This window comes from Austrofundulus limnaeus, unplaced genomic scaffold (genome assembly GCF_001266775.1).
Source record: "Austrofundulus limnaeus strain Quisiro unplaced genomic scaffold, Austrofundulus_limnaeus-1.0 Scaffold136, whole genome shotgun sequence".
NCBI classification, from domain to species: Eukaryota; Metazoa; Chordata; class Actinopteri; order Cyprinodontiformes; family Rivulidae; genus Austrofundulus; species Austrofundulus limnaeus.
The window spans coordinates 840,243-865,071 of record NW_013952538.1 but is presented as its reverse complement, the minus strand read 5'-3'; the positions used below and the strand labels follow the sequence as shown (position 1 = coordinate 865,071).

The 24,829-nt window shown below is 39.0% G+C and overlaps 3 protein-coding genes across 4 annotated transcripts in view; 1 reads left to right on the top strand and 2 right to left on the bottom strand.

Moving 5' to 3' along the window:
• The window catches only part of klc3 (kinesin light chain 3), a gene marked incomplete at its 5' end in the record, with an annotated part of 10,182 nt that extends 7,476 nt beyond the window's left edge, over positions 1 to 2,706 (top strand). The window contains 6 exon segments of the mRNA XM_014015935.1: positions 47 to 148; positions 312 to 485; positions 554 to 653; positions 735 to 903; positions 978 to 1,044; positions 1,713 to 2,706. Coding sequence (XP_013871389.1) covers positions 47 to 148; positions 312 to 485; positions 554 to 653; positions 735 to 903; positions 978 to 1,044; positions 1,713 to 1,796 — 696 coding nt within the window. The 3' untranslated portion in view covers positions 1,797 to 2,706.
• Positions 2,707 to 2,759: 53 nt separating this feature from the next.
• Positions 2,760 to 14,351, bottom strand: ercc2 (excision repair cross-complementation group 2). 2 transcript variants are annotated; one of them, XM_014015934.1, is made up of 23 exons: positions 14,200 to 14,351; positions 13,941 to 14,040; positions 13,653 to 13,730; positions 13,515 to 13,577; positions 13,319 to 13,432; positions 13,131 to 13,247; positions 12,869 to 12,985; positions 10,853 to 10,976; positions 9,542 to 9,638; positions 9,335 to 9,468; positions 9,079 to 9,247; positions 8,766 to 8,884; positions 8,620 to 8,689; positions 8,484 to 8,553; positions 8,294 to 8,395; positions 8,146 to 8,209; positions 7,921 to 8,042; positions 6,891 to 6,983; positions 6,724 to 6,796; positions 6,579 to 6,649; positions 3,394 to 3,537; positions 3,184 to 3,327; positions 2,760 to 3,086 (listed from the first exon to the last, which is right to left on the bottom strand). In XM_014015934.1, exons 1-23 carry the CDS (start codon positions 14,202 to 14,204, stop codon positions 2,994 to 2,996), a joined length of 2,283 nt encoding a protein of 760 aa, XP_013871388.1. In that variant the 5' UTR covers positions 14,205 to 14,351; the 3' UTR covers positions 2,760 to 2,993. The 2 variants fall into 2 exon arrangements, with proteins under 2 accessions (XP_013871388.1, XP_013871387.1); XM_014015933.1 differs by having other exon boundaries at positions 3,184 to 3,537.
• Positions 14,352 to 16,036: 1,685 nt separating this feature from the next.
• zgc:154093 (cdc42 effector protein 2) lies at positions 16,037 to 24,340 on the bottom strand. The gene is made up of 2 exons (XM_014015932.1): positions 24,127 to 24,340; positions 16,037 to 17,542 (listed from the first exon to the last, which is right to left on the bottom strand). Exon 2 carries the CDS (start codon positions 17,234 to 17,236, stop codon positions 16,415 to 16,417), a length of 822 nt encoding a protein of 273 aa, XP_013871386.1. The 5' UTR covers positions 17,237 to 17,542; positions 24,127 to 24,340; the 3' UTR covers positions 16,037 to 16,414.
• Between the last annotated feature and the right edge of the window lie 489 nt (positions 24,341 to 24,829).

The following is a 24,829-nucleotide window of genomic DNA, read 5'->3' as shown; positions in this document are numbered from 1 at the left end:
GTGTGTGTGTGTGTGTGTGTGTGTGTGTGTGTGTGTGTGTGTGTAGGTGGCAGCCACACTCAACAACTTGGCCGTTCTTTATGGCAAAAGAGGAAAATACAAAGAAGCTGAGCCTCTTTGTAAACGAGCTCTGGAGATCAGAGAAAAGGTGAGTCGTGTGAATTTTCTAAAATCTTTCTAAATGACCCGAGCTGTTCCTCTAATCCTAATTTAGGTTTAATCCCCGACCCACAAAGGTTTTATTTTATTGATATAAATTAAATAAACCCTGATTGAAAACTGAGCTTCAGGATTTTAAACGTTGTTTTCAGGTTCTGGGCACGGACCACCCTGATGTGGCCAAGCAGCTGAACAACCTGGCTCTGCTGTGTCAGAACCAGGGGAAGTACCAGGAAGTGGAGCAGTACTACGAGCGGGCTCTGCAGATCTATCAGAGCCGACTGGGTCCAGACGACGCCAACGTAGCCAAGACCAAGAACAACCTGGTGAGAGATGACCTGTTTGTTTTATTTTGAAAGTCTTTGGTTTAATTAGAGTGCTTCCTGCTCGTCAGGCCTCCTGTTACCTGAAACAAGGGAAGTACAGACAAGCTGAAGCTCTTTACAAGGAGATTCTGACCCGAGCTCACGACAAGGAGTTCGGATCTGTGGATGGTAAGAACAAATGTGGAGATACATTCTGTGTTCTGTTGGGTTCTGTCCGGGTCTGTCCCACGGCGGTCCTCTGTCCTCCAGGTGACGGCCGTCCCCGCTGGTCCGGCGTGGAGGACAGTGGGTCCGCTCAGGACGGGCTGAAGCGCAGCAGCTCCTTCACCAAACTCAGGGAGTCGATCCGGAGGAGCAGCGAGAAGCTGGTCCGTAAGCTGAAAGGAGTCGGGATGGAGGAAACCCCGAGGAATGCTGGGTAATCGTCTGGTTGTTAAAATCCAAAGTTGTTTTTAGGTTTGGGTTTTTAAAGTCAACTTGTTGTCTCTTTAGGATGAAGAGGGCGAACTCTCTGAATGTTCTTAATGTTGGAAGCAGAGAGAGTCAGGATGGAACCCAGGTGAGCTCCTGACCCTGTCCAAAAACTGACATGTTACAAAGCAGTCAGCATCTAACCTGCAGCAGACAGCGTCTAACCTGCAGCAGGCAGCATCTAACCTGCAGCAGACAGCGTCTAACCTGCAGCAGACAGCGTCTAACCTGCAGCAGGCAGCATCTAACCTGCAGCAGGCAGCATCTAACCTGCAGCAGGCAGCATCTGACCTGCAGCAGACAGTATCCAACCTGCAGCAGGCAGCATCTAACCTGCAGCAGGCAGCRTCTAACCTGCAGCAGRCAGCATCTGACCTGCAGCAGACAGTATCCGACCTGCAGCAGACAGCATCTAACCTGCAGCAGACAGTATCCAACCTGCAGCAGACAGCATCTAACTTTTAGCAGACAGCATCCAGTATCCAACCTGCAGCAGACAGCATCTAACTTGCAGCAGACAGCATCCGACCTGCAGCAGACAGCATCCGACCTGCAGCAGGCAGCATCTGACCTGCAGCAGGCAGCATCCGACCTGCAGCAGGCAGCATCCGACCTGCAGCAGGCAGCATCCAACCTGCAGCAGGCAGCATCCAACCTGCAGCAGACAGCATCCAACCTGCAGCAGGCAGAGTGGTTTCAGGTTGGAGAATGAGAGAAATTCAAAGTAATCGGGTATTTTTTGTTTTTTCTCCACAGGTGAGTCGTTTGACGGACAGTCGAGGTCTGAGCTCCAGCACTCAGAGCCTGACGAGGAGAGGCTCACTCGGTGGGACCAGATAACACACAAACACGTCCAAATTTAACTCTTTGTAAAGAAAAACCGGAAGGATGTTCAAACGCTGAGAAAATCTGCTGCTCATAACGAGACCAAAAAAACTTTAGAAAGAAGATCAATGTTATGTTAAAAACATTTTAATAATGTCTTATTTGTTTTTAACATTTAGAAAAGTTTGTCACACGTTGAATCCTTACATTCCTGGATTATAAATGTGGATTTTAAAAAAAGGCAAATGAAACATTCTTGTTAATGAAAGAGCAGGTTGAAGCAAATATTTATATTTTATTAATTAAACCTTATTTATTGAAAACAAAGATTTTCTAAAACAATCACTTCTTGTAAAAAAAACAGGGATGAAGTTAGCAAAACACTGAAGTTTTTGTTAAACTGCACATTTTTATTCATTCATGAGGGAGAAGTCATGTTTTAACTTTTGAAGGGATTTTAAACTCTGGATAGTTTTTCTACAGAAATGAGTTTAGTTTAGTGAACCACGTTTACAGTAAAGACACTGTGTTGTAGATGCATCAGTATTTATTTTATTGTATTAAATTTTATTTAGAGAATAGTTTGAACATTTCTGTTGCTCAGTTTTATAGAGAAGCTTAAAGTCATGAAAATTTAAATCAAACTGACATTTCTCTTACATAAATTGTTCACATGTCCTTAAATTAAATCACTGTGTGTGTTTGTTTACCTACAAAAACAGCCAAAGTGACTGAAAATATAAAAACCCAAAGTAAATGACTAATTTAGTAATACTGGATTAAAATCTAAAATTTGTTACAATAAACAGAACAGTTCAGTTTGAGGATAAATTATTTTGTATTTGTTGTAACTTTGGTTTGTTTGGATGACATCACATGGTGTAATTGACAAAGTAAAAAAAATAAAACGAGCAAAAACTGGAAATGACTGAATTATTTTATATCTTCATCTTAGAAATGAATCAAATAAGACTTACCTTTTTATTTCAAAAAGAGGTTTTATTTCAAAAAGAGGTTTTAAATTTTAACAGTAAAGACAGCTGGAGTAGAGAAGAAAACAGTCCGGTCTGTATGACAGACAATAAACTGCAGGTTTTTAAACGTTCACATAGGAAACTTGGTTTAAAATGCAGCTTTTCTTCTGTTTTTTCTTGGTTCTGACTCCTTCAGAGTCAAACATGTGATTTAAAGTCTGCAGGAAAACAAACCGCTTTAAGTCTGATGAGCGATCTGAGAGATTTTCTTCAGCATTTCCTCCGACTCCAGCTGCTGCAGGGTGAGCAGAGACAAGCCCAGCTGGTCCTCCTGCAGAGAGACGGATGAAGACTTTTGCACTGAACTGTAAACCGCTGCAGCTCGCTCGTTGTTCTGGTGACATAAAGTTCTCCAGGTGTGGCCGTACCTGTCTGAAGGGCTGAGCCATCTGTCGCAGGAAGTGCTTGGACAGCTGGACCGTCTCGTCCACGGTGAGGTTCAGGCTGCCGTCGCTGATGTGCTCCTGGATCCAGCGAGGAAGTTTCCCCCGTTTGTCGGCTCGGGCGTAGCGCTGGAAACACACATGGAACGAGGATTCTGCGTCGAGCGGGGAAATCAAAATAAATCGAGTCCTCACCTTGTCTGCAAAAATCATCAGGCCGTAGTCGGTCTTCCCTCTGATGACTCGGCCCACGCACTGAGCGGCGTGACGCATGGCGTCAAACGTCAGGAAGTCGTTCTCTCTGATCTGAAACTGATCCCGCAGATACTCCAGACGGGCCTGGAGACCCGGTCCAGACAGGAAGTACCATCAAAACCACAGTATTATGAAATACATGTACTTCTTTTTAATCCTGACATAAAACATAAAAATGATGCTTTTACTTTAAAATTTAAGACCTGGTTACAAGTTTAAATTTGACCAAGTGAAAATTGTTGTTTATGCACACACAAAATAAAGTGTTAGATTTAGTTCACCAAACTGGTTCCACTAAACCCCTTTAAATAAATGTTTAGTGGAACCAGTTTGGTTAAATAAATCCAACACTTTATTTTTTAGAAATACTTTTACTTTCCTGATTCTTGTGAGCAGTTTTAAAACTTTAATACTTTTATCAGAAAAATTTATTTTTACCAGTCATTTTATGATTAGGTATTTGTACTTTTTACTTACTATTTTTAATTTATTATTCATTCAATATGTTATTTGTAAATTTTATAGTTAGAATTAAATTTAGTTTTGGAAAAAAGGGTATTTTTTTCTGCTGCCTTTCATTTTATTTGTGATGTGTAGTTTTTACTGAATATGGAATTGATTTATTTAGTTTGATTAAGTTTAGGATAAGTTTAAGTTTAAGATAAGTTTATTTAATTTGATTTATTTTTTTAACAGGAAAAGATTATTAAAAATCAAGCCTGACTCAGCATAATTGCTGTTTTACAGCAGGTTCCTGTTCTGCAGCACATAAAACACTCAGAAATACAGCATCACAATCACATCATTATACAACACAGACACAAAGACAAACAAGCATACCAAATTTCAAAAAGGCAGCATTTGCAAAATAGGACATCTAAATATGAGCACAACAAAAAGTGTCCAGCAGATGGCAGACAAGATTCTTCTTAAAGGGCTGTAGTTTTGAAATGGACTTTATGTTTTGAGGAATGTCATTCCATGCTTTAGTATAAACATAGAAGAAAGACCTCTGGGCGTAACAGTTTTTAAAAGTTGGTAATATCAGTTGTCCTTTTGTAACAGATCTAGTTGAATGACCACTTCCAGAATTTGATTTGGGCAGCAATGCACAGAGTTCCATAATTGGTACCTTGGAAGGTCTGAAAATATAAATTAATACCACTATACAAAACATAATTCTGAAAAGTCAAGGCATCAGACAATGAAAGAACTGTACAGGGATGAGTCCAACCAGGAAGTTTTTTTATTGAATTTTGTAGGCCCTGTTGTAGAGCCTAACTATGGGTTCTAAGACTTCATTTGTTGTAAGAGACCAAACAGGTAAACAGTATGACATGGTTGAGAGTATAATGGCATGAAGATAGATATTTGAAACAGAAGATGTCAGATTGGATCTAATTTTTGAATAAACGTATAATTTCTGTTTCAACTTAGTGGTTAAGACTTGTACATGATCACGATAAGTCAAATGAGAATCCAAAGTAATTCCAAGATATTTGTAGGTAGTGACAATATCAAGGGGTTTGTTTAAAAAGGTGAGTTGATTTGTTATATTGAAATGTCTCCTGGGTGAGGAAAAATACATGCACACAGTTTTTTTAAACATTAATTGACAAAAGATTATCTTGAAGCCAACCATGAAATGTCTGAAGATCTGCTTGTAACTGACTATTAATAGATTCAATATTGAAATCAGACAAAAAAGAACAGTATCATCAGCATACATTAAAATATTTGAATACTTCAATATTTTTGGAAGGTCATTTATGTATAATAGGAAAAACAATGGGCCCAGTGTGCTACCCTGCGGAACTCCCACGGAACAGGGCAGAGACCCGGACACAGAGCTTCCATGTTTCACAACCTGACACCTATCAGTCAAATAAGAGGAAAACATTTGTATTGCAGATGATGAAAGTTGGAAAGAAATCAACTTTTGTAAGAGAGTATAATGATCAACTGTGTCAAACGCTTTACGAAAATCAATATATACAGCACCAGTTACTTGACCTTTGTTCAAAGCAGCACGTATTTGTTCAGTGAATAAAATTAATGCAGACATGGTTGACCTTGACGTGCGGAAACCATGTTGGCTATTGCTTAGCATATTATTAGCTTCTAGATGCTGAAGTAGTTGATTAAATAATGTTTTTTCAAGTAACTTAGAAAAAATAGTTTGAACAGAAATTGGCCGATAGTTTGAAACTTCTGTTGGATCAGCAGATTTAAAAATGGGAGTAATCTGAGCAAACTTCCAGGCATCAGGGAAAATAGACTGCACAATATATAAATTAAGCAAATGATGATGGTAAAAAAGTGTTGGCATGCATTTTCAAGAAATCCATATTTATCTTATATTTGTCAAATGCATGTGAGCCATTTAGAGATTGGAGTGTGCTCAAAACATCACTCTGTGAAATTTCAGAAAATGAAAATTCTTTGAAGTGTCAGGATATTTAAATAACTTTAAACTATTAGCTTGTCCCGGTAATGATGTCCTTACTGAAGAAATAAAATATTCATTAAATAAGTTAGCAATTTTTCATGATCAGAAACAAGAAGTCCATTCACTGAGATTTGTGAATTGTTATTAAATGTTTTATTGTTACTTTCACCTGTCACTGACTTAATCGTTTCCCATAATATTTTTGGATTCTTACTGGCTGAAATAATTTGATTTTTAAAATATTGTTGTTTGGCTTTGCGTAATTCAGCAACACATTTATTTCGGTAACTGTTTAAACGAGACCGAAATTACTCTGAATGATTTTATTTATTAACAATATGATCTCCAGTAAAGATTTTAATATTATTTAACATTCTTTCCCTCAGTTATGAACCTAAAATATCCAGTCTGAGGTGAATTCTCGTGACCAAACAAAAGAAAAATCAATCATCTCGTCTCAAACTCAACTTCATCTGCAACAAAATCTTTAATTCTTACTGACTGATTTGTTTTTATTAAATTATTTAAGTGTTACTTCTAATATAAATAATTTTAATATATATTTAACTACAGTAAACCGTTATTTTCTAAATAAATCTTTCATCTTGTTTGCTTTTTTAATCACAGGATTTGTTGGAGCTCAGAGCCGGTGTCGGCACGACTCTCAGCTACTGACCTTCAGGATGCGGCTCTGGGTGTAAACGTACGGGACTCCAAACATGATGACCGCTCGGCCAAAATGATGCACTGAGACCGAAAAAACAACGAGGTTCAGGATTATTAAAACTCAGGATTACTTAAACCAGCTGGAGTTTTATTACCGAAATCGATCCCTTCAGAAACTTTCCCTCGAGCCACAGAGAGGAGGATGGCTCCTCTGCCGTTCTCACAGGCCTGCAGGAAACATGATGAAATAAAAAATAAATAAAATAAAATAAAAACTTAACTGACACCACAACTCAAACCATTTTAAAAAGGAGAACAGGACCTCCTGGTACTTTTCCAGAGCCATGCTCGTCTCAGCAGCGTCCTGAGTCTCGATGAAGATCAGTTTGTTTCTCTGGATGTTCTCCAGGATTCCCTGCAAACAAACAAACAAACAAACAAACAAACAACACAAAAAAACTTTGAATGGTTCCTGGAGAAACTATAAAACTACAAGCCGTTTGATTTAAATAAAGATTTGATTTTACCGTTTATTGGAGATCATTGTGCTCTACTACCATCCCAAATCTGAGCCAAATATGTCTAAAAAGGCTGAGCAGTTTAGCTCTGGCGGCCATCTTGGATTTTTCATTTGGCTTCAGTATGTGATGGAGACCCTTCCTAGCTAACACCGCACCAAATTTTAGCTAAAAACGTTTTGAAATGGCCGAGTTATTGCAGTTTCAAATTAGCTCTGGCGGCCATCTTGGATTTTTCTTGAGCATTCAATATTTGTCAAAGCTTGTTCTTGGCTACGACTAACAGTTTTCAGCTCCGTAAGTCTTACAGTGCCGGTGACATGCATATCCTTCAAATAATACACAGTTTTACCCATTTTGTCTTTTTTGTCAGATTTTCTTCTTAGTTTGAAAATTTTAAATGAAACAGGAAGTGACATCAAAGGGGAACTCTTTGAGGAAGAAAAGTCCCTGGTCTTTGTTTAATGAAACAATATGATTTGAACTCTGACTCGTCTTCATCCCTCTCTAATAGAGATTTAAAATAACCTTAAAAAACACCAAATTCTTCTCTACAGTCTGTGTTGTCGACATTGTAGCAGTGCTCTGTTCACATTCAGACATTCCCCTTTGACATCACTTCCTGTTACCTCACATGTAAATATCTCAACAACTGTTCATCTCAGTGGTGTGATTTGTTGTCTTTCAAAAAATGAATTCATATTTATTACAAAAATATGATGTCACAGGCACTTTAAAATGACTACATTTTTTAGTGGTTAGCTTAAACTCCTGTTTAGCATTCAGAGTGTTGAGTTAGCTCTCAGCTGTCGACCCAGGAACGAGCGTCTGTACCTGCTCATACCAGGACGCCACAATGTTCTCCATGTAGACGTAGCTGGTGAAAAAAGCAACGATCCCGTCGGGAACGATGGCTGACATCTCCAGCAGGAGGTTGCCGTAGTTACGGATCACAGCTGGGAGGTAAAATAAATAAATAAATAAATAAATAAATAAATAAATAAATAAATAAGAATGTTTTCAACTTTATGTTTGGAGATGAAAGGATTTTCCACAAACCGAAGTCCTCTCTGGTTTCAAACTTGGAGCTCAGAGCGACCTGATCGTTGCCCCGCCCAACGATCTGCAACACAAACACCAGTCAGTTCCTTCAATTATTAAAATAAACGGCTGGGTTTCTGTTCCCCGGACCCTCCGGTGGTCCCACCAGAGGACAGAGGCAGGTCCGAGCCAGCGTCATGGTGAAGGACGCCATGGTAACGGGACGGAAGTCCAGGATTCGGGGATAGATGTCCAGCGGGGACAAGGTCTGGTGTGAGAACAGAGGACAAACAGGATCAGAAACTGAAACGTTTGGGACAGGAGGGACATGAGAAACAAGAGGGACGTCTGCGTACCCCTGAGGTGATGATGACGGACTGGAACCTCTGGAAGACGGGTTTGATGGCGATGGACGGGTCCATGCAGCTGAGACACAACACATCAGTGAGACTTGGTCCATCAGCAGCAGGTAAACTTAGAGCTTTAAATCACCTGAAGTGCAACACGGGGTTGGCGATGGTCGGAGTCCTGTCCTCAAACGGCTCGATGATGATGGTGAAACCTTCAGAAACACAGGGAAACGCTCGGTCAGCTCGGGGGCGGAGCCTGACAACTGACTGGTCGCAGCGTCTCCATACCTTGGCTGTAGGTGCTGACCAGAGTGGCGAAGTTGGAGATGAGCGTGACGGCCGAGAAGTCAGCAACGTCTGCGATCTCCAGAGTCCTCAGCAGAGAGTGCAGCCGCTCCGCGCAGAACCTGAAGGAACCGATTTGATTTCATTCTGAAAGTTTCTTTTGATTTTATTCTGAAAGTTTCTTTGATTTTATTCAGAAAGTTTCATTTGATTTTATTCTGAAAGTTTCTTTTGATTTTATTCTGAAAGTTTATTTGATTTTACTCGAGTTTCATTTGATTTTATTCTGAAAGTTTAAACCCTAACTGTTTCGGACCTGAGGGGTTTGCGGTCAATGCAGACTTTGTCAAAGATGTCTTTGAGGAACTGCGGGGCGCTCTCCTGCACCACGTGCTGGACCCGCAGGCGGGACTTGAGGTACTCCAGGAACCGCCTCAGGAAACCCACGAAGTGTTCGGCTGTTCGGATGGATCCGGGGACCGCCTCTGATCGAGGAGAGACAACACAAGAACACGTTCAACGATTCTGCACCGTCACAAAAAAACAAATGTTTTCGGAGCGGACGGACAAACCTTGCAGAATCTCATCAGGTAAGACCGGGTTGGACAGGTAGACGTCTGTTTCTCTGGCAACGTTGGCCTCCTTCAGCCCCTCCACCAGCCGGCGGTACTCCAGCCTCAGCTTGGCAGCGTCCGTCTCCTTTATCCTACGAGAAAACTCATCTTTATAGTTTCACTTCAGCCTGTTAGTAAAATATGGGCTGGCAGTGTTCAGTTTACGTGTGGATGGTGCTCTGCAGCGTCTCCACGTTGTTCTGGCAGCGGTCCAGCGTTCGCCTCGTTATGTTCACGCTCATGGAGTCGATGCAGACGTTATCTGAGAGAAGGAATAAAAAAATTATAATAGTGCGACGCTTCACAATCATTCATTCATTCACAATATTGACGGGTTTTTCTTCCGTACGTTTTTCAGCATCTAACTCGTTCCACAAGTTTTGTGCTATTTCAACAATTCATACATCAAAACGTTCAGCTCATTCATGTGAGTTTTGCTATGACTTTTGGTATTTCAGCTACTTATACTTTTTTAGTTATTTCACTTTTTTGCCATTGGAAATGAATTTAGCTGTTTTCAACTTCCTTAAACTCCTTTTAAATGTTTCTAAATCTTAACAGAACCTTACACATTTTGTTCTGGTTCTGCTCTTTTTCACTTTCTTGTGCTAATTTTAGCTAATTTTTTTCACCAATTTTAGCCTTTTTTCCGCTATTTCAGCTAAAATTCTGATTTTTCCTGTTATTCAGCTTTTTCCTACTTTTTTCTGCTACTTTGTGCAATTTAAGCTTCTTACAGATGCTTTCCTCTATATTCAGCTGTTTGCTGAAATTTTGGCTTATGTTTAGCTGCTATTAGCTAATGTTAGCTTTTCTAAAGGTAAATACAAATTTTTTGTAGCCATTATAAATTTTTTCGAATGATTTCAGCAAACTTGGGCTCCTTATGCTAATTAAAACATTTCCAGCTACTTTTGAGCTGTTGTACTAAAAATCTCAGCTGTTTGTTATCACTTTTATGTAATTTTATGTTTTTTCTGCCTTTTTTCGGTTTTAGCTATTTTTCAACTTTAAGTATTTCAACTGGGTGCTAATTTCAAATTGTGGCTGCTACCTTTAGCTTATTTTCTGCTAATTTTAGCTATTTTGTGTTACTTTAGTTATAGATCAGCTTCTTCCTGCCATTGTTCTGCTTTTTCTGCTTTTTTCTGCTACCTGGTGTTATTTCTGCTTCTTACAAATGTTTTCACAATGTTCAGCTATTTTAGCTCTTAGCTTTTAGCTGTTTTCTGTTGTTTTCAACTAGATTTGTGCTCCTTTTTAACTGTTTTTCTGCAAAGTTAGGCTTGTTTGCTTCTTTCAGCTTTTCAAAGTGAGCTCACATTAACACTTTTCCTGTTAAATATTTTCAGCTGAAGTTTTCAGCTGAAGTTTTCAGCATGAAGCATTCACACGAGCATTTTCACAGGAAATGCAATTTCTCTAGTTTACATTAAATTCTTGCGAACAGATAAACTGTCTGATAAATGTCCCGACCGATGTTGTGGGCCTCGTCAAACACCACCACAGACTTCTTGGCGAGTTCTTTGGACACCAGGTCAGCGATCTTGGGGTCCAGCAGGTAGTGGTAGCTGTAAACCACGATGTTGGCGTGCAGAATCTGCAGGGAGGTAAAGAAACGCAGGAGAAAGAGTCAGAGAGGTAAGAAAGAGAAAAAAACAAAGAGTCAGAATCCGTCTCACTGTGTGACGCTTCACAGCATTCACACTGTTCATCATGTTTTCTTCTGTATGTTTTTCAGCATCGAACTCCTTCCATAATTTTTGTGCTATTTCAACAATTCATTTATCAAAACATTCAGCTCCTTCAGGACATTTCAGCTGTGACTTCTGGTATTTCAGCTATTTATACTTTTTTAGCTGTTTTACGTTTTCAGCCACATACTGTATTTCCCATTGAAAATGAATGGAGACGTTTTCTGCCATTTCTGCTGTTCTTCTGCTAATTTGTGCTCTTTTGTGCTTCTTTTTGCTAATTTTAGCTTTTTATTCTTCTTTCTTTGCCTTCTGCAAATTCCAGCTCAGCTGTTGATAAAATTAGTTTTTTCAAACTAAATTCACATTTTGGTGGCCATTTTAGCTTTTTTGCAAACCTGCCCTTTCTGCTTCTTTGTGCTAATTTCAGCATTTTAGTTACATTTTAGCTGTTTCACAACAACTTGTCACTTTTTGTATTTTATTTTTGGCTACATTGTTTACACCACTGTTAATTTCTGTGTACTACATTCAACCTGTTTCTGCTACATTAACTTTTTTTCTGACAACTTTAGCTTTTTCTACCATTCCAGCATTATATTGTCTCCTATCGGCCATTTTTCTATTTATTTATAATTTTTCTGCTTCTTTTTTTTTTCTACTAATTTACGCTTTATTTACTTCTTTCGGTTGTAGTTGTGCCAATTTTAGCTTATTTTTTGCAACTTTAGTTACTGTTTAGCTGTTTGTTGCTAAATTAAGCTTTTCCAAATTAAACTGACATTTTGATAATCATTTTAGTTTCTTTTTGCAAACGTGCTCTTTCTGTTTCTTTGTGCTAATTTCTGCCATGTAAGTACATTTTAGCTGTTTTACTGCACGTTATGGCTGTTTTAGCTGTTTCACAACAACTTGTCACTTTTACTTTTATTCTTGGCTAATTTTTTACGCCACTATCACTACATTCAATTTGTTTCTGCTACATTGAGCTTGATTTTCTGTGAATTTTAGCTGTTTTCTGCTATTTCAGCTATATTTCGAATCCTTGCTGCTATTTTTCTGCTAATTTCTACTTTTTTTTTTACTTCTTTCTGCTTCTTATTACTAATTTAAGCTCTAAATACTTTGCTGCTTTTTGCAACTTTAGTTACTTTTTAGCTGTTTGTTGCTAAATTTAGCTTTTTCTAGCTAAATACACATTTTGGTGGCTTTTCTTTCATCTTCTCAAACTGAACTCACATTAACTCCTTTTCTATTAAACATAATCAGCTTCATTTCAGCAGCTATCAGGTGAAGTTTTCAGCAATAAGCGTTCACAATAGGGGTGTAAGAAAATATCGATACACTGAAATTTAGCGATATTTCATTTCCCAATACTGTATCGATATTCTAAAGCCCTGTATCGATTTTTAATTAAGGTTTAAAATGTCAACCTTCTTGCCAACCGTTCATTTTTATGTTGTAGTTCAGCYTCTGACCACTAGTTGGCAGCAGTGAGCCAGACATTTGGCTCCTCTACCTCTTGATCGCCAGAGAGTAAGAGTAGCATTAGCATTGTAAGTAAACATTAGCTTTTCTTTTTTTCCAGTAAGAGGTTTTTATTTAATAGAATTTTTGGACAAAAAAAAATCGCAATATATCGCCTTACTTACAGTATCACAATATATCGGGATATATCGTATCGTGACCCCTCTGTTATGATATGTATTGTATTGCCATATTCTTGCCAATACACAGCCCTGGTTCACAATAGTATTTTCACAGGAAATGGGATGTTTCCAGTTTGTTCTGAACTCACAGAGTAACGAGCCAGATAATACGGACACCAGCCTTTCCTCCTGCCGAAGTCCTTCAGGTCGTCCAGGTTGTAGATGCCGGCAGGAAGAGGGACCTGACGCCCGACTGAATCAAACTCCTGCAACAAAACCAGAAATGAACAGGAAGTAACAATAAACTGACCTTTTTAAATTCTGTTTTTATTTTTATTGTTTCTGAGTCTTTTGTGTTTTTATTAGTGATATTTTATCTAACAGATTTAAAAAAAAAGATCCCGTTTTTACCTCGTAGAAGCGACAGGCCGGTACGTTGGGGTTAGCATGGCGCTGTGCACGGATGTAGGATGCGGTCAGACTGTGGCACTTGCCGTCCACCTCCTTCCCGAAGCGCAGGGAGCTGACCTGTGTGGAGACGGACAGGTTCAGACGTGCAGAGGCTCAGGAAACTTTTGACGTGTCGCAGCTGATCCTACCTCAGGGTGGATGCAGAGGTTCTTCCTGGAGGACAGAGCCAGAGCCAGGAAGTTGTTCACCTCTCCGGTTTCTTTGGCGTAAAACTCCATCAGCTTCTTCAGCTCCTCCACAACCTCGTCATGAAAAAGATTTTTTTATTTTTTACACCCGAGCAGATGAATTTTTCTTCCCGTCAGTTTGTCTGATCTGACTCACCTTCTCGATCTCAGGAACTGTTCTGGAGCAGTAAATCAACTTGGTCACGTCCAGTGGAAAGGCCTGAGGAAAACAAAACGACACGTTCAAATGTCGATAAACCGCCTGAAAGCCCCGAAGGCCTCGGGGACAACTCACCCTCTGATAGGCCACGATGAGGGACAGGAGGGAAATGGTCTTCCCGGTTCCTGATGGCATCTCCAGAACTCCATGACCCTGAACACAAACATCAGTGGCTTTAAAAAAACACATCAGCTGCTGAGGAAATTATCCTTTTGTTTCAGGAATAAAACAAAAGAAAGGGGGTGCTGATCTCTGCGGCTTGTAGATCATCTGATCAAAGCTGCAAACTCAATAAAGTAAACATATTGAAGTTGAACAGTTTCTTACAGTAATTTAGGTTTGTTTATAAATAAAATCTCCCACCTTTGCATCTAAAGTCCTCTTCAGCTCCAGCATGTAGGAGTACTGCTCAGGATAGATGTAATCATAGGGAAAATACACCAACAAACCATCGATGTTCAACCTGAAATATTTAATAAACAGTGATTGCGTTAAAACAAAACTCCTACTATAAACAGCAAAGTAAAACTCCAAACGAGTAAACAAAAAAACACAACAGCATGCACAAAGTACAGCCGCTAAAGCTAGCTAGTTTTAGCAGCTTCGCGCTGAAAACACTCACCTCATTTTGGCATGTCCTTTAACAAGCACCCGTCTTTGTTTTCTTTACTTTCAAACGCCTGTTTTAAACGTTTTCAGACTAAAAAGAAACCCTGATCTGCGTTTAAGCGCTGCTACAAACCGCTTCCGGTATTTTCTTCTTCGACGGTTGTTTTATCAGCACTCACGCTCTCGAGCGCTCTGGTTTGATTTAGCTACATTTAGTTTTTAGCTACATTTTATCCCCCCCCTTTTTTTTTTTTTTGTTCAAACTATGATTATGCTACTCATAGCTTTTTCCTATCTTCTCATTCGTATCACTTAGCTTTTGTTATGCTAACTTTATTTTTTAGGTTATTGCTAATTGTAGCTTATAGCTACTGTCTTCCTCATTTCAGCTTTTAATGTGGTTTTGCTAATCTATAAGCTACTGTTGTGTTACATTTCATCTTTTAACTATATCTTTGCATATATTAGCTTTTAGCTACTGTTTCGGCTACATTAGCTTTTAGCTATATTTTTGCATTAACAACAAATTTTACTGTTTTTTAACCACTGTTTTTCAAATTTTAGCTTATGATTTGATTTTGTTACGTTTATGTTTTAGCTACAATTCAGCAACTTTTTTGTCTTCTTTGCTTCTAGCACCGATTTAGCTACTTTTAGCTTTTTTCTACTGTCTAGTCCAGGGGCTGCAGGCAAAATGCATGAATATAATATACATGTTTGACATGCTTGTGCATTTCACATGTTGATACAATCTGAGTATTTGTGGTCTTAGAATGTGTTTAAATTTAAATATGTGCTGAAACATAATGACAGGAGATTACAACCTAACCAGGGAAACTATTGGTGGGCCATTTTTGGCCTGCAGGCCCCAATTTGGGCAAATCTGTTCTAGTCAATCTTATCTCTTAATGTCTGTTTTGCTAATTTTATTTTTAGTTATTGCTAATCGTAACTTTTAGCTACTCTCTTGTAATTTGAGCTTAAAAAATAGTTTTGCTAATCTATTATTAACAACTGTTTTGTTACATTTTAGCTTTTAGTTGACATATTTTAGCTTTTATTTACTGTTCAGATTATGCTGGCAGTTTAGCTACTGTTTTGCAATTTTTAGCATTGTTAGTATTTTGTTACATTTATGTTTTAGCTACAGTTCAGCTACTTTTTTGCCTTCTTTCCTGCAAGTTCCAATTATACTAGTTGGCTTTTTTATACTATTGTGTCAATCTACTTTCTTAGCTTCTGTTTTGCTAATTTTATTTTTTGCAAATTGTATCTTTTAGCTACTGTCTTCCAAATTTTAGCTTTAAGTATGGTTTTGCTAAACTATTACTAGCCACTGATTTGTTAAATTTTAGCTTTTAGCTAGTTTTCATATTTGAACTTTTAGATACTGTTTTGCAAATTTTAGCTTTTGATTTGATTTTTCTGCATAGGTTTCAGCCCAGTTTTAGCTACTGTTTTACCTTCTTTGCCTATAGCTACTGTATTACTGCTTTTAGCTTTTTCCTACTATATTGTCAATCTTATCTCATAAATTACAAAGTATAGATGGTATCTTAACTTTGTAATTCATTTCTAAAAATAGCAATAGTTATTTTAACTGACTGTTGTAGTTATTTTTGTGACCACCAGAGGGCAGTAAAAGCTAATAGATCACATATTGCTGGTTCACTTTTCATAATTCTGGATTTTTTAATTAAAAAAATCCCATCCATATCAATAAAGATCACTAGACATGTCAACATCTGGTTGTAAAATTTTAAATATTATGGTATTTTGTAATTATTGTGCCTTTTGTTCCCTGGATGAGCCCTAACTTCAGACGTGTAAAGAGTCAGAAAGAGGCCATCTTTATAAGAAACATTTTATTAGATGTACAGAGGTATATACAGAATAAATGACATTGCAATGTTGGGCTATGAAGCAGAAGATGTTTGACTGTGAGCAACAACAGAGGAGTGAGTTTTTAAAAGACAAAAATAAGAAAATTATCTGCAAACATTTTTTTTTTAACACAAAGCTTTTTTTTACCACCAGAAAAGAAATCTAGGAGTGAACTGTTAATATTATCTGTATAGATGGAGAGTAAAATCTGCAGTTTATCAAAATTTGTCCATCTTTTTGTCCACAAACGTTTTTTTTTCTGTCTTTAGAAATGTTTTCTCCTCTTTTCTTTCACCCGTCCATCAATCAGTTTGTATAAAAAAGTTTGTGTCACATTCGTCCTTTCACAGCTCACAGCGGTTGTCCACAGTCTTATAGCGGTCCATGATGCCCAGGACGTCCTCCAGGATGGACGGGCCCAGATCCAGGTCCAGCACGGCCATGGAGTCGGACCGCGGCACCCCGGAGGAGGGCGCGAGGCCGGCGGGGTGGAGGGCGGCGCAGGGCGACTCGCTGCGGTCGCTCCCTGCGTCCTCGTTGCTCAGGCCGGCGTCAGAGTCCAGGCTCAGCCCCCGGTGGACGTGGGCCGGCCCGCAGCTCTCAGACACCGAGTCCTCGGAGGACACCTCGGAGAAGGAGCCGGAGGACGGGACGAGGCTGCGGACGGCGGGGGACGGGGACGCGTCTCTGCAGGGTTCCCCTCCGTTCTCGCAGAGCGACAGGAGCTGCGTGCCGTCGGCCCACCCACGGCCCGGATCCGGAGGGGCGGGCTCGTCCAGGTGGAGGCGTGGCGGTTTGGGCGGGGCCTGTTCGTGTGCGACGAACACGGGCATGGAGACGGTGGTCTTCAGCAGCCCGTTGCAGTGGTGCTGGTAATGGAAGCCGTCGTAGCCGGGCTCTTCCCGCTGAGCCGAGAAGCCGTCGCTGTGGGACCGGGCGCTGCCGCCGTTCTGCCGACTCAGCACCGGCAGCATGTCCATCTTCCCCCGCAGGAACCCCACGTCTCCAAACATGTCCCCCTCCCCCTCCGGTCCCACGTGGGCGCTGTGCCGGACGTCGCCCAGCGGCGGGCTGATCATGTCGCCCGACAGGACATCCCGAAGCTTCAGCCTCTTCCCCTTCTTGGGCGTCGTGGTTTTCAGATAAATGGGTGTTTTCGCAGGCATTTTGTTCCAAACAACAAGCTGAAAATCAGCCGAAAACAAAAAAAAGTTTCTATTTTTTCTTTTTTTTTAACAATAATCCAGTGATTTGTTGTTTTCTCGTCAGTCGGTGAGGAGACAGAAGCTCCAGAGGTCTGACCTCACATCAGCTTCCTCCGTTCTCCTGTCAAACTCCCACATTTAATCCAGCAGCTCCTCCTCTCTGCTCCTGCTCGGACAGAGGGTTCTCCGTCTGCCGGGCCGAGCTGGGCCGAGCTGGGCCGGTCCTCTGGGGAAGCTTCAGGAATGTGACATCAACACCCCAGAGATCTGCGAGGAGACACGAAAGAGACAAAAGAAGTCAGAAGGAGGCTGAAAGGAGGAGGAGGAGCTGAGGAGATTTAACATCTCCTCCAAGAATCCTCCGGGTTTTTACCAAACCGGGTCTGCTGGACACAGACTTGTAAAGTAACTAAGTACAAATACTTTGTTACTGTACTTAAGTAGAAATTTTGCTTGTCTGTACTTTACTCAAGTACTTATTTTTCAGCATACTTTTTACTTTTACTCATTACATTTGTTCACAATTATCTGTACTTTCTACTCTTTACATTTTTTAAAAAAGGTAAGAAATAAAGTCGTTACTCCTGTTTTATTACAGTTTGTTATTATTTAAAAAATACTATCCTGATAAATTGTGTCTCCTGGATAGAGTGAATTTAATTGTGGTTGGATGAGAAGTATAAATATATACCATACTGTCACCGTAATACTTTGTACACAGTCCATCACAGCTGCACGCCGGTAGAAAAAAATAATTTTGGGGAGGTCACCTCCCAATAAATGTCATTTAGGAAAAACTAACTGCTCACTTTTACTCAGTACTTTTAATAAAGTAGATTTTGTGTCAGAAATTTACTTGTGATACTTAAGTACAAAAAAATCAAATACTTTATAACTTACGTATACTCAAGTAATATTCTTATAGAAGAATTTAACATTTACTAAAGTATTTTTATGATAAGACACTTTTACTTCTACTCAAGTATCTCTTTGAGGTACTTTATACAACACTGGCTGGACCCAAAACATGAGTCAGTGAAGAAAACTGGGGTCAAACACAACAGAACATGAAATTCAACAAATAACGAGTTAAAAGATCATTTTTAAGTTTTAGCTGCTAAATGTGACAAATTAAATTGACTGACAGAATCTATGTTTTTAGTTCTGTTCATGAAAAACTGATTATTTTAAAAATAATTAGATTTTTATAACATTTAAAGCCTTTTTGTAAAATTAAATGTTATGAAACATTATTTTATTAGTAAAATGAATGCCTGAAGGACTAATTAAACCAACTGAGATGTCTGTTAGCAAAATATCTTACGAACAGGACAGATTTTAATGAAATAACCTTAAAGCTCTGCTAATTTTACATGTTGAGCTAAAATTCAATGTTTCGTTCCTAAAACACACCGTGAGATCGTTGCCATTAACTGCAGGCGTTGTCCATCACAGACCAAACATCTAAATATAAATTTAATCATCTTTTAACTTATTGTTACAAAATAATAAAACATCAAACAGTTTCGCCCTCATATCGGAGCAAACTGGACACATTTATTCAGAGTGTTTAAATGTTGATTAATGGTCTCTTTAATTAGTTTCTCTGTGCTTTCAATACCCGGATCCACAAACATCTAACAGGCTGTGTCCATCTGAGGCAGTGGCTCCGTCTAATTTAAGTCCCAGAGAGCCGTAAAAAGACCAGAACCGCCCCGGTCCGTTTTCATTTCAACACAAAGAGCAATTAAACATCTTGAATCTGGAAAGAAATGAATCATACTGCTGTTAAACAAAAACACGCCCAGATTTAAAGCCGACCACAACAAAGTAACTGTGACGAGGAATATTAACAGCAGCGGGGCGGGGGGGGAACCGGATCGGTCAGAACCGGTCCAGACAGACAGGCGGTACCACTGATGAAGAAACTGTTATTTTAGTTAGGTTTGTGTCTGGAAAAACTAGATTTAATTCAGAGAAAATTTATTTTAAAATCAAAACATAAAGTTAAAGTTCAAATCTTAGCTGAGCAATAAATATCTTACCTGTTGCAGATGGCTCTAGTCAGGGCGGAGCCAAGACTAAAGGCCATTGCTGCTGAATTTAAATGACTCCAACCTCAAATATTTTACTGCTGATCTTTTATTGCAGCAAAAACATTAGATTATTGTGAATATTAGAAGTGCTACAGCAAGCTGCTGCTGCTATCTGCATTATTAAATAACAGAAAAATTAATCTAAATAAACATCTGACTGCAACGTACAGGTATGTTAAACAGCGTAAACATGTTAAGGGCTAATAAATATTATAAACTAGAGCAGATAATTTGAAATTAGACAGGATTTATTAACATATAATACAATAAGTCTTTTTACTGCATTTTTCATCTAATCTGAACCAATAAACCATCTGTCAAACATAAACATTTAAACCAGAGAGTTTTTGTAAAAATACAAAAAAAGTAAAATAATGAATATAAATTAAACCTAAATAACACTTCTTGATGTGAAAATACCAGAAATGTGTAGCTTCTCAGCTGAATTCTAACATGAAAAAACAAAATTACCCTTAATATCAAAATGACTGAATTAATGTACAAATGACTTGCCACACTTGCCACTGTACTTGTCAAAGCAATAATTACATATATGACACAACCTCTTGCCATACAGCTGGTTTTGATCAAACAGTTCTAATATTTTGTATATTTTTCTAAAACCAATCATGTTTATTTGATGTAGAAAGCTTTAGTTATTTTATTTTTATTTAGCTTACAGTTGTTACATTCTGCTGATTTTTGGCTAAATGTTAAATCCTAAGTCTAAATATAAAAGTTAAATCTTAAAATGTTAAAGTATATATTTAAGATCATTATTTTTATCCTACTGCAACAAAGGCAACCACTAACTCTGCTAACTCTTAACACTGCTAACTCTGCTAACCCTGCTAACTCTGCTAACCCTGCTAACTCTGCTAACACTGCTAACCCTGATAACACTGCTAACCCTGATAACACTGCTAACCCTGATAACACTGCTAACCCTGATAACACTGCTAACCCTGATAACAGCTACCATCCATATTGTTTTAAATTAACACATTTTGAATTTAAATTTGAAATACTGTAGCAGCATTAGCAGAGTTAGCGTTAGCTTTTGTCTCAGGATGATGACATCACAACAGCAACAGTCAAGGCTGTGTTCCATCAGAGATTTTTAAACATTTTGCTGCAACATTTACATTTTTTTACATTTAGATTTAGGATTTAACATTTATAAAGAATTAAAATTAAAATTTTACATTTAACTATATTTTTTAAAAAGTTACAAAAAATATTTTTAAATAGTTGTATGGAAGATGAAGGATATAAGGAAATGATAAATGATTTAGATAAATATAGTATAAAATTACGATAAGACCAGATGCAGTATGTGTTAAATGACAAGGCTGTGTGTGTATTTTTTAACTGTTGCTATAAGATATACTGGGACATGTTTGATAAAAAGGTATGTTGAATAATGATAAAAAGTGTAAAGTGGTGTGAATAAAAAAACTGTAACCTTCTCGCTCCTTTTTGAACAAGTAGCTAAAATGATTCTTATGTTGCAAAACATTTTTTGTATTCTTGTGCATGTATTTACATGTACATATGTATATCTATTCTTCCTTTGTTTTTATTTTATTTGTTCAAAATAAAAAGTATCTAAATAAGGAAAACGTTTGTTTTTACCATCTTAATTAACACTACCCTCACAGTTCCGCCCCTAACATTTACACCAGCATTTGTTACACTTTTTAAACTCTATCTAAAAGCATAAGAGAATAATGAAAGATTAAATAGGTCAGTGTTGTAAACCTAGATTTTAGTGAACAAAAGCTGAATTATCCACTTGTTGCCTTTAGAAAGGATTATTTTTAGGATTTTTTTTCTGAGATTCTCCTTTTTTCCTTCCAATTCAGGAGGTTAAATCAACACCATCCTGCGTGAGAAATAAAAACACACCTTTAGAGCTGCTTCGTCACTCATAATTTAAATTTCGTCTTTTTGCATCACTTTTCCTGGAAGCAGGACTCGATGATGCAATCGACCACAGAAGAGTCTGATCCACATCTGTTTCTGCTCTCAGGCTCCGTTTGTTTCCTGACTCTGCTGGAACGAGTCACACCGCGGGGGGGTGGGGAGTGGGGGTCCTGTCATCCTCTGTGACAAATGAACCGACGCGCCTGAACGCACCACGGCTCCACCGCTTTCATCCCTGCTTGTTGAGCAGGAAGCATTTCCACTGATAATCCCTTTGTTTTCCTCACTAAGCTGATTGTGTTGGTCAGAAATACAGATGCAGATAAATTTGGTTTTAGTGTTTTGGTAAAACAGTAAAAAATAAAAAATAACACACAAAGGTCATTGAAATAACTAGAAACTTATAAAAGTTTTAATAGAGGATCAAATTCTAATGATGATCTGTCACTGTTTTGAAGCTCCATTCAAGATTTATTTAAAAAATGCATCTGTCCACTAGTGTTCTGGTCCACCTGTCCACTAGTGTTCTGGTCCACCTGTCCACAAGTGTTCTGGTCCACCTGTCCACTGGTGTTCTGGTCCACCTGTCCACAAGTCTTCTGATCCACCTGTCCACTAGTGTTCTGGTCCACGTGTCCACTAGTGTTCTGGTCCACATGTCCACTAGTGTTCTGGTCCATCTGTCCACTAGTGTTCTGGTCCANTGTCCACTAGTGTTCTGGTCCATCTGTCCACTAGTGTTCTGGTCCACCTGTCCACTAGTCTTCTGGTCCACCTGTCCATTAGTGTTCTGGTCCATCTCTCCTCATGAACAAACTGCTCCAGCTGTCTCAGGTCTTCTCCAAATATTTCAGCTCCTTCCACAGATCTTCAACAGGATTTAGATCAGGACTCAGAAGACCACTTCAGAACAGTCCTGTGTTTGGTTCTGATCCATTTCTGGGTGGTTTTAGTTGTGTTTTGGGTCATTATCCTGTTGGAGGACCAAGCTTTCTGACACAGAGCAGCACATTTAGCTCCAGTAGGCCTTGATAGTCTTGAGATTTCCTTGCACCCTGCACAGATTCAGGTGCATTGAAGCAGGTCCAGAACAGAACCGAGTCTCCTCCATGTGTCTCTGGCAGGGTTCTGGTCTTTGTTTCGTGTTTGGGTCTGTGGACACAGAGCTGATGGGACTTGTTGGTCTCATCTGTCCAAAAGGACATTCTCCAAGAGACTTTGTGGCTCTCAGTATGGATTTTAGAGAAGCTCCAGTCTGTTTATGACTTGGTGTCCACTTCAATCGTTTTCCATCAGGTCCATTTTGCCGTGTCTAATGTCGAAGGTCGAATTTGTTGGATGCTTACGTCACAGCGACGCACCAAAAGCTGTCCAAATTCAAAGACTCCTCCATAAACGTGTCCTCCTTTCTCCCTGATTTGAGGGACGGATCTGGTCTCCTCACATCCTATCCCAAGATGCATTGCGGGCCAACCTGGAGATTTGTTTTTCTTGTAATGTTGGACGAAACGAGGGACAGGAGCACAGCTTTAAATAAAAACTCTTGCAGTACAGAAACCGAACGTTTTAAATGGTTGTGTTGTTTGTCTTTTGCATCGACGTGTTTTTAATATTATTCTTGTCAGAAATCAAACGAGCTCATACGACAGGTCCCTATAATTCTTTAAACATTGTCTCTTAGATCATTTTGTTAATTTATATTGTTTACATTAATATTTTGCTAATTTCAATCTATTTTTTTATGGTTATTAGGCGACAGGGCATACGCAGGGCCAAATTCACAGCCACTGTCTTCTGGTCGACAAAGGATCCCGCCCACCTTGACCAGGTAGACAAGGTAGGCCGGGTCCTTCGAAGGACTCAAACACTGATGACCTTTGACCTCAGAGCTCACCTCTAATCTCCTGACTCTTTGAATATTGTTCGTATTATGTCTCATTGCTCTCTTTCACTGTTTTGTTAAAAACAATAATCCTGTTGAACCAAACTTCAAAATGAACGACGGATCAGTTCATTGATGAGATGAAAGGTTTCAGACAAATCTGTATCCAAAAAAACTGAGTAAACTCTTTCAAACTCTTCCATTTGAGCATATGTTTTTATGTTTTTCATATATTTGGGGGGTCTTTTATGATCTAATTGTGAGATAATGATTTAAACTGCAGCCTGATCTGACTCAGCCTGGATGTTGCAAAAATGGGCTTTCCTGACTTGATGGGAACAGGTTAGGATGAGTCCTTCATGAGCCCCAAGGAAAAGAAAAACCAGGTTCTGCAGATTACAGATGAAAGGCTGGAGAGTGAAGTCAGAGTCTGATCACCTCCCTGGCTCTCTGTGTTGTTATGTAACTGCTTCTCTGAGATCATCTGTGTCCTCCTGGAGGCTCTGAGTGGTTCCAGTGGAACAAGGTTTCAGCTCTAATCCACGACGTGAAGCAGTTCTGACTGGATCTGAGTCACGTCCTGGATCATTTCTTCATCTGTCTGCCTTTTCAAACACTTCATCTGCTCATAATTAGATCATCACCACATTCCCGACTGCATCAGACTTCATGAATTAAAAAAAACACACATTTGTCAGGGAAAAGGGAAGGAAGAGCTATCCCTCTGATGCCAAACTGCGCACCAACTAAAGGAAGGGACACCAACCTTTTTCTGTTGACAAATAAAATGTTGCACAGGTCACTTTTTTACTGTTTTGTCAGCTACATAATAGAAAACAAAAAGGGCTTGTTGGGCGGGCAAGCTGCGTTCACTGACAACACGTTTAATCCACGGTAAAATGACACAAACAAACCCCCAAATAAAGTCATTAAACTTAAATATTTACCTATAAAAAGACCCGTGGCTCCTGTAAAACTTAGAATCCTGGAGGCTTCCGGTTGTAAAATCCACGGGGAAACCGAGCCGAGCCCCGGGGAGGGTAAACCGCTTACTGACGGGTTATTATTTCTGTCTCTGGATCGCTCTGGAACGAGAAAGTTAAATGGGATCAGCCTCTCAACTCACAGAGGAGAGCTAAATCAGATCACCTGGAGTTAGCATAACAACATCCGGTTTGGGATTTCAAAATAAAAGGAGGCGACGTACGCACGAGAGAATGCCGCTCAATGCGAGGCGAAAACATATCTAAAATAACTTTTACCTTCTGAATACTTTTTTAAATAAGTGAATTAAGCAACTTCAAATGTTAAAACCTTATTTTAGGGCGCGAATCTAATATGAACAATCACTACGTTTGACACTTTTTGATTTATTTTAGAGAGAAAAAGTCTCCGTTTCCGGTTTATATTCAACTGATTATAAACAGCTTGAGCGGGATTTTAAAATCGTTTTGGAAACCATGAGGGCCGTTCTGATGATAAATAAATGAGTAAGTTTTTTGTAAAAATGCCAGGAAAGATAATCAAACTGCTCGGAAACGGTCTCTGGCACTCCCTCTAACAAGTAACATGTGTAAAATAAACTTTTCATATGTTTTATTCTGCTTTTTGTAACTTCATTCATACATCAAAACAATTCAGCTCATTGGA

What these genes read in the sequence shown, in the direction of transcription:
- ercc2 (XM_014015933.1), bottom strand. An exon ending in AGAGGACTTTAGATGCAAAG is followed by an intron (nt 13,731 to 13,940) that starts GTGGGAGATTTT and finishes GTTTGTGTTCAG; the next exon opens with GGTCATGGAGTTCTGGAGAT. An exon ending in ATTGACCGCAAACCCCTCAG is followed by an intron (nt 8,885 to 9,078) that starts GTCCGAAACAGT and finishes CGGTTCCTTCAG; the next exon opens with GTTCTGCGCGGAGCGGCTGC.
- zgc:154093 (XM_014015932.1), bottom strand. Translation starts at nt 17,236, where the DNA reads ATGCCTGCGAAAACACCCATTTATCTGAAAACCACGACGCCCAAGAAG.